The sequence below is a fragment of the Mercenaria mercenaria genome, chromosome 10 (assembly GCF_021730395.1).
Source record: "Mercenaria mercenaria strain notata chromosome 10, MADL_Memer_1, whole genome shotgun sequence".
Taxonomy (NCBI): domain Eukaryota; kingdom Metazoa; phylum Mollusca; class Bivalvia; order Venerida; family Veneridae; genus Mercenaria; species Mercenaria mercenaria.
In genome coordinates, this window is record NC_069370.1 from 37,996,089 (window position 1) to 38,005,411 (window position 9,323).

Here is a 9,323-nt window from a genome sequence, read left to right on the forward strand (position 1 = left end):
GTAATGAAAATGAAATGAATAGATTGTACAAACTATTTTGCAATATCGTTTTGGTTCAATGTACATGTAGTCACACACATCCCTTCTCCATACAACCCGTCCTGAGACACTGATACATCTGCTTATTTGTTTTCTGCCACATCTGAACTCAGCTAAATGCCTCAGTGACATTTGTAACTCGGCTAAATGCCTCTGTGACCTATGTAACTCGGCTAAATGCCTCAGTGACATGTGAAACTCGGCCAAATGCCTCAGTGATATATATAACTCAGCTAAATGCCTCAGTGACATGTGTAACTCGGCTGAATGCCTCAGTGACATGTATAACCCAGCTAAATGCCTCAGTGACAGGTGTAACTCAGCTAAATGCCTCAGTGACATGTGTAACTTGGCTAAATGTCTCAGTGACATGTGTTACTCAGCTAAATGCCTCAGTGACATGTGTAACTCATCTAAATGCCTCCAGTGACATGTGTAACTCGGCTAATTGCCTCCAGTAACATGTGTAACTCAACACGGCTAAATGCCTCCAGTGACATATGTAACTCGGCTAAATGCCTCCAGTGACATAGGCCATTCGCCTAAATACCTCAGTGACATGTGCAACTCGGCTAAATGCCTCCAGTGACATGTGTAACTCGACTAAATGTCTCCAGTGACATATGCCATTCGGCTAAATACCTCAGTGACATGTGCAACTCGGCTTAATGCCTCAGTGACATGTGTAACTCAGCTAAATGCCTCAGTGACATGTATAACTCAGCTATATGCCTCAGTGACATGTGCAACTCAGCTAAATGCCTCAGTGACATGTGTAACTCGGCTAAATACCTCCAGTGATATGTGTTACTCAGCTAAATGCCTCAGTGACATGTGCAACTGGGCTAAATGCCTCAGTGACATGTGTAACTCAGCTAAATGCCTCGGTGACATGTATAACTCAGCTATATGCCTCAGTGACATGTGCAACTCAGCTAAATGCCTCAGTGACATGTGTAACTCGGCTAAATGCTTCCAGTGACATGTGTATCTCAGCTAAATGCCTCAGTGACATGTGCAACTCGGCTTAATGCCCCAGTGACATGTGTAGCTCAGCTAAATGTCTCCAGTGACATGTGTAACTCAGCTAAATTCCTCCAGTGACATGTGTTACTCAGCTAAATGCCTCAGTGACATGTGTAACTCGGCTAAATGCCTCAGTGACATGTGTAACTCAGCTAAATACCTCCAGTGACATGTATAACTCAGCTAAATGCCTCCAGTGACATATATAACTCAGCTAAATGCCTCAGTGACATGTGTAACTCAGCCAAAGGCCTCAGTGACATATTTACCTGAGTTAAATGTCTCCGTGACATGTATAACACAGCTATATGCCTCAGTGACATGTGTAACTTAGCTAAATTCCTCCAGTGACATGTGTAACTCAGCTAAATGCCTCAGTGACATGTGCAACACAGCTAAATGCCACCAGTGACATGTGTTACTCAACTAAATGCCTCCAGTGACATGTATAACTCAGCTAAATGCCTCTAGTAGCATGTGTAACTCAGCTAAATGCCTCCCGTGACATGTTTAACTCAGCTAAATGCCTCAGTGACATGTGTAACTCAGCTAAATGCCTCAGTGACATGTGTAACTCAGCTAAATACCTCCACTGACATGTGTAACTCAGCTAAATGCCTCCAGTGACATGTATAACTCTGCTAAATGCCTCAGTGAATTGTGTAACTCAGCTAAATTCCTGAGTGACATGTGTACCTCAGCTAAATGCCTCAGTGACATATGTACCTCAGCTAAATGCCTCAGTGACATGTGTAACGCAGCTAAATGCCTCAGTGACATGTGTACCTCAGCTAAATGCCCCAGTGACATGTGTAATTTTATGGATTTATAATCATACTTAAATTAATATCGTATTATTTATCCATGATCTAATGATAGCTAAAAATAAGATGTTTATATATATACATTATATATATAATAGCTCTCATCTAGCTTTGACCAAAGTGGCCTAAACCTTTTTCTGTTTTTTGTTGTTGTTTTTTTTTTTTGCTGCATTTAAATACTGATTTTGATATGCAGGCCGTTTAGAATGGCAAATAATTTCTATAACGTTAATATGTCAAGACCGTAGCGATAAACTGGATATGAGATCAATAACGAAAAATAAATTATTATTATTTTAAATGTTAGTAAATTATATTAAGGTTGAAATATTTTATTAGTTTTTAATCACTTTATGCTTCATTTGTTAAATATTATTTTTGTTTGAAGTCAAACTTAAGTTTTCGCGACTACAGAAACCGATTATCCGATTATATCCGATTAATCGGTTTGAAGAGCTAACCGACTTTCCCATCAGTCACTATATACGGACGAGGGAAGAATCTTAAATATAATTTATCCAAATACCAGATATTTAAATTCAAGCAGTTTAATCAATCTAACCTGATATAAAAGAATTTCATCATGTACTAGCATGATATAAAACAATTCAATCCGCTACAAAACCTTCTACAATATTTGAGCCGCGCATGAGAAAACCAACGTGCGTTTGCGAACAGCATGGATCCAGACCAGCCTGCGCATCCGTGCAGTCTGGTCAGGATCCATGCTGTTCGCTTTCAAAGCCTATTGCAATTAGAGACACTGTTACCGAACAGCATGGATCCTGACCAGACTGCGCTGATGCTCAGGCTTTTCTGGATCCATGCTGGTCGCAAAGCCACTATGTTGGTTTTCTCATGACGCGGCTCATTTATAGAAAGTATCTTATGTCGAATACTACTTATCTTAGTTTCCTGTTGAACTACTAGTCATTCTGTTCGAAACATAGGTATGAAGTTAAAATGCTTTGAAATACTGATTTTAGGTCTGGCAGTAAATTTTATACTTCTTGCTGGAGATTTCTTAAGCAGCCGGTGAACAGCGGAAAGAGCGAGCTATATCCAGATTTCTGAAACAATTAGTTTCTATTGTCGATAGGAAACTACAATTACAAACTTGTCTCAATACCACTCGACATCACACAAAGTCATACACATTCATTGTAAGTTGGTAATCTGACTAACATCGACTGTCTTCCTAGACAGAGTCAACTGTTTACATTTTCATTCGTATATATATATCAAAGTATGCGAGGGACTCTTAATACGGTCTCTTTTTCATGTTTAATTTATTTGTAACAGAAGGATGTACAAATATTAACACGGCTCCGCACGACATTTAATATTTTCTACCAAATATATTGTGTTCATATTTGTGCAAGAAACGCTAAAATGAGTGTGCAGGATGAAAGAGTGGGATGTATGCAACTAGGAATATCAATTAAAAACGATTAGCAGTGATTGAAGTTTAAGTCATGTAGTGTACTTAATTATTTGCCAAAATTTCGATGAATCAACATCCTTAACCAAATGACTTGCTTCCGCTTCGGACAGATACTTTCAACAATACGATAACGTTCCGTGATTATTGTTGTTGAAATGAACATATATACATGTTTTGTGAGTGATGTTAACACTTAGCATTTATATTTAACATCATGGTGTACGTTTATACTGGATTAACATTTACACTTTTAATAAAATTATAGCTGGGATATTAACACTTTTCATTTATTTAACATCATGGTGTACGTTTATATTGGATTAACATTTATGCTTTTACTTCAATTAGAGCTAGGATATACTGGTAAGTAGACAGTAAATATGAGACATTAAGGCTACATTCCGGTGCACTTTCTAAGCTTCCGTACAAAACTGTTTGTATAGCAGTTACATCTTACGTAAAATTTTGCAACATCTTAATATGTTGAATCATTTATACTTCACTAATTTTAAAAAGTGATCAATTTCAAGCACTGTGCAAGAAACTTTAAACGGAAAACCTAAGTGAGTTCTGCATAATATCTGCTAGTCTTTTTAAGCTGTTAGTAACTCATAGTAATTCTAATCATACCATAAATTACCCCTCCCAATACCCCATCTTATCAAAGATCTGATTGATGATATACTCAGCAATAACTTCCATATTCTGCAAGTAATTTTTCTAACTATGCAATTTAATAATTTTGAAAAAGAAATCTTGAGTGATTAACAAAGTATACGGAAAAAGTCGTTGTGGGTACTGTACATATTTAAGAATTAAATGATGTATTGGCTAGAAGCTACGGCTTCAAGCCTATATATTGTTTTCGGTTATTTTGCCTCGTCTACAAACAAGAAGCCGGGAAGCAGAATATATTCAAGCGGCAGTTTGTAAGGAGTCTACCGATTCGTCACACCTACATACTTCGGTCCAACGGGTGTTTGCGTTTTATGACAGTCTATTATTTATTCGAGGGTGTTTCACGAAAATGATATAAATCAATTACATATATTAAGGTTTTATTGAAAAGGCTGGCTTTACAAATTTCAGTTATTTTAGTTTCTAATGTAAAGAATTTATGAACATATATATCTGCCATATTAAGCACACTACGCGGCCAAATCCAGAAGTGTTTAAAGGGGGTATCTGGTTTTAGACAGCTTCTGTGCATGTTTTATCCGCTTAGTCAAGTTTGCGAAAAATTTGTTTTGATCGCTAGCTGCTATACTTGCAGTCTTTGATATAGTTCCTGGACCCAAACCGAATTGGGACCTTTGCAATCCCGATTCTTTTGATTAGTTGCAAGAAGTCCCAATGTGATTTATACCCGTATCAATGCACAAAAATAGCATTTGATACTAAAATTTACATTTTACAGTCGCTTGCCACAAAAATAACTGGTTTGCTTTCAATGAAGATCAGAAAATCAAAATAAGTGTCAGAATATCGATCTCTTCAAGATCTAAATAGAACGCCCATGTTCGATTCCTAATGTTTCACGTTTCACTTTTACCGTCAGATAAAATAGATTTAGCTATAATCCAGTGATCTTTTTGAAACTTTGGTCTCCAATTTTGAAAACAATTTTGAACGACGGAGTGTCATGCGGAAGAAACAGGGCCCTAGGTCTAAAGTCAAGGTCACACTTAGAGGTCAAATGTCAAATTCAAGAATGACTTTTCCGGAGCATATCTTCTTCATACATGGAGGGATTTTGATGTAACTTGGCCAAATTATTCACCATCATGAGACGGAGTGTCATGTGCGAGAACCAGGTCTCTAGGTCTAAGGTCAAGGTCACACTTAGAGGTCAAATAATACAAGAATGAAAATTTTGTCCGGAGCATTTCTTATTCATACATGGAGGGATTTTGATATAACTTGGCACAAATGTTCACCATCATGAGACGGAGTGTCATGCGCAGGTCCCTTCTTTAGAATTACTTCCCATTGTTATTACTATAAATAGCTTATATTGTAACTTTTTCATTACTAGTGGTAGGGGAAATAGAGACCACTTTTCTGTAGTACAACATGCATGTTACATCCAATTTTGAGGTGTATTTTGACCTATCTCTACCTGGTAAGGATTTTTTTTAGATTAACTTCATTTAGTTGTTACTATAAACTTATATTGTAACTTTTTATAATTGACCGTAGGGAAAAAACAAGACCGTTTTTCTGTTGTACAACATAGGTGTTACTTTCAAATTTTAGGTGTATTTTAAGGTATCTCTACCTGGTAAGGAGTTTTCTTTTGCGGATTAGAAAAACAAAAGAATTAAAATAATTACTACACAACCACAGAATTAAAATTCCATTTGCAAATACATGTGCTAGTGTAAAGAAATTTGCTATGACGGGAGTATATTGTGACATTTCATGTGAATGACGTCGCTTGCGGAAAGGGCCGCCCTTGTTATTATTACACCAATGTTGTTTTTTTCACCTACAGATACAATTTGACAACAATTTGATAAACGCAGGTACCAATAGAAACTATACATTGAGGTATGAAATTGTACCTGTAGGTTTGAAATTAGCAATGCAGGCACAGTTTCATACCTGCAGGTATAAACTGATACCACTACGTATATATAAGTTAATGCCTGCAGAATATTTATGCAGTTATAAATTATACCTGCATGTATACAAATTATACCTGCACGTTCATTTCAGATCTGTACCAGCAGGTATAGTTTTATTCATCTAATTACAAACGTATATCTGTAGTTACAATTTTATACCTGCAGGTACCTGTACCTTTCTGATTTATGCCTGCAGCTATATCCATGTACCTGTAGGGCTATTGCATAAAATATTATTAACTTTTGACCCAAACTGTAGGACATACAATTTTGCCAAGCCCGTCAGTTTACCTGTCATTCATTTGGTCAGTCACTTTACCGCAATATCGCCAAATATACGTTAATACGTTAGATTTGCCTTTCATTTTTACTAGATATTCATTCTTATGCCGCGCAAAGAGAAGAACTGCGCATCCTTATAAAATTAATGGTCAAAAGCGTTTTTTTTTCTTAACAATTCAACTACAAGATCTTCATATCAACTTTATCTTTAAGATTTATTTAATCTTGCTTCAGTGTAAAAATGTTAGAAACATTGATATGAAGTGTTTTAAGTAAAAGTAGATGTATATAAGGTGAACTTGTACTTGTAGATACACTTAAAGTACTCGTTTAAAATTGTTATAGTCAAATTCATTATTCATCTTTCAGCTACATGTGGTTCGCTTGAATTTGAGCAAGATACAGTGACAGAGGGAGGAGCTGCAAAGCTCATTTACAAAACGCTTAATATAAATGCACCCCGGAAGTGGTATAGGTGGAATACAGATTGGACTCTCCTTTATGAAGATGGCAAATCTAACAGCAATACAAAATATGCTGAAGAAGCACAAGGAGAAACTTTCATTTTATCAATGAAGGGAGTAGTTCAAGCAGATTCTGGGACATATACTGTTTACTGTGGTAAACATCATAGCGATGAAACAATGCTTACTGTTACGCCATCACCTACAGGAGGTATGATCAAATTAATATATTCTGCAATGCATCAATATTTTTCTCGCACGTGATTCATCTTAGGGTTTTCTTACTGTAAAATAAAAGTGAAGGGAAATATAGCTATAACGCTACCGTATAAAAATGCATGGAATTTGTGACCTCATATTGGCGTCTTTATTTTTGTAATATTACCACGTTGGACAAAATTATATGGATTTTGACACCGGGATTAGACAATTCGCTCGTAATTTGTCGATATATTTTAAATCTGAGAACACTTGTGGCGTTCTGTTCACAAAAGGAGACCAGTTCCATATGAATGATTCATTACCCTACCCGTGGCAGCTGTATTTGACGACCATTAATGAAGTATGAACCCTACATCGCCTTCTTTCTGAGAGCGGGGCATGTTAGTATGGGTAAGACTACGGCGGTCTTAAAAATATTTGGATACGGTTATCAGCAAGGCTAGATAAGGTTATCAGCATCTAATTTCTGTACATTAAGCCTATTTTTAAACTCCTTTTCGAAGCAGTATAAATTGTCTGTTGAAGTTCAAGTAAACAAATATACTTAACTTTAATATAAATCAGTGAAGTCCACAAAACACTGATGTTATTCTACGGAAACAGTTTATCAAATGATAAATAAAATACATATTAGATCTACACGCATTAGTTAAGAATTCCTTGATCTTTATTTCGTACTAAGGTATTTTAGGTTTCCCGTTGTACGCTAAAAATTTGCCCTGACCCTTAATTTTTATTTATTAATTTTTTTTTAGCAATATTTTATTATTCTTAGCCACATACAGACTAAAACATCCAAACAATATGTAATCCTATTTTTCGGGGCCACACATGCTTACATATTTCTCACCTGTAATAACTAGTAAAATGCATTACAAAATAAAAAGGAAATGAGACAATGTCTTGCAGTCAGACCATTGACTGATTCCGAGTTATGATTTCCAAGCTTTCCAGATTGGAGAACCCATCTGTGTCAATGTGTAAAAAGTGCTAAAATATGAAACCTTGAGCCCTTAAGCTGCAATATCTACATGTACACTTGTACTGTTTTACAGAAGGGGAGAATTGGTAGGGTTTCTTCGTCAACTGCAAAAAAAGTTTGCAGTATATTAAAGTCACAAAATGAAGCTCGAACAATTCCACTGTAAATTTCGTAATTCTGTTATACATTCTTTTATCAAAAATTTGAGCCATGTCATGGGAAAACCAACATAATTCCTTTGCCACCAGTATTGATCCAGTATAAATTGAGCCTACGTCAATTTAATCATTTAGACCCTATATGAGTGTTACATAAGCTTTAGGTTCTTCTCATAATATGCGTTAATTTACTGGTCACGGCAAACATTCCTACTAAAAATGATATGATCGATAGGTAGTTTCCTCAAGGTAAAACAGGGTATATTAGTAGTTCAATGGCCCATACCCTATGCATTCTAATCTGATCTTGAACATAATATTACTTCACCAAGATATTACGGTAACCAATATCTATCTGTGCAAGAAATAATACTATTACGTGTCCTGCCGTGTAAGTTCATTGTAATTGCAAAAGTTTATCAGTTTCAACGTAAACCTGACAAGATCGTAGGTCACAAATGCATTACTTATTGAATAATGTATTTCAATTCATTTTTATCAGTTTGGCATTTCACAGCGTCAAGTTTGAGACGGGCATTCATAAATGCCCTGCTAGGTTTTATAATTGCATGCATTTTGGAGAATTAAATTTCTTTTTTGCTTTCCTAGTAAGTATTTCAAAATACCAACTTTACAGACAAACAAAGTGAGAAATTACTGGTACAATATACCACTATGTTGAACCTTGCCTTAAAAGTAAGTAATTCAATAAGAAAATGAGGTAGTTGTTTTTATTTTTCAGCACGTTTGATCATGGACTGGTTTACTGGGGCCTTTTTATTTGATAGCTGACCTGGAGGGCGTGTTAATATAGCTATATAGAGTCCTGCAACCATTAATCTGATCAAAAATGCACTTGAACATTATATGAGCCGTGCCATGGGGAAACCAACATAGTGGCTTTGCGACCAGCATGGATCCAGACCAGCCTGCGCATCCGCGCAGTCTGGTCAGGATCCATGCTGTTCGCTTTCAAAGCCTATTGCTATTAGAGAAACTGTTAGCGAACAGCATGGACCCTGACCAGACTGCGCGGATGCGCAGGCTGGTCTGGATCTATGCTGGTCGCAAAGCCACTATGTTGGTTTTCCCATGGCGCGGCTCATATAAAGTGAATCGCTGACGTAGTCTTTTTAACATTTGCTTTCGTACTTCTATCGGTTCAAAAGCACCTGGAGTGCTTATGTTGTATTGTTACTTGTCTTGCCGACTCAAAATAAAATTAAAAAAAAAAATAATTAGTAAATTTTAAGTT

General features: G+C 36.3%; 1 protein-coding gene across 1 annotated transcript; it reads left to right on the forward strand.

The window, feature by feature from the left end:
• The first annotated feature begins 3,135 nt into the window (after positions 1 to 3,135).
• On the forward strand, positions 3,136 to 8,860 carry LOC128546398 (uncharacterized). The gene is made up of 3 exons (XM_053516881.1): positions 3,136 to 3,696; positions 6,612 to 6,917; positions 8,811 to 8,860. The coding sequence occupies exons 1-3, from the start codon at positions 3,633 to 3,635 to the stop codon at positions 8,858 to 8,860; spliced, it is 420 nt and encodes a 139-aa protein (XP_053372856.1). The 5' UTR covers positions 3,136 to 3,632.
• The last annotated feature ends 463 nt before the right edge of the window (positions 8,861 to 9,323 follow it).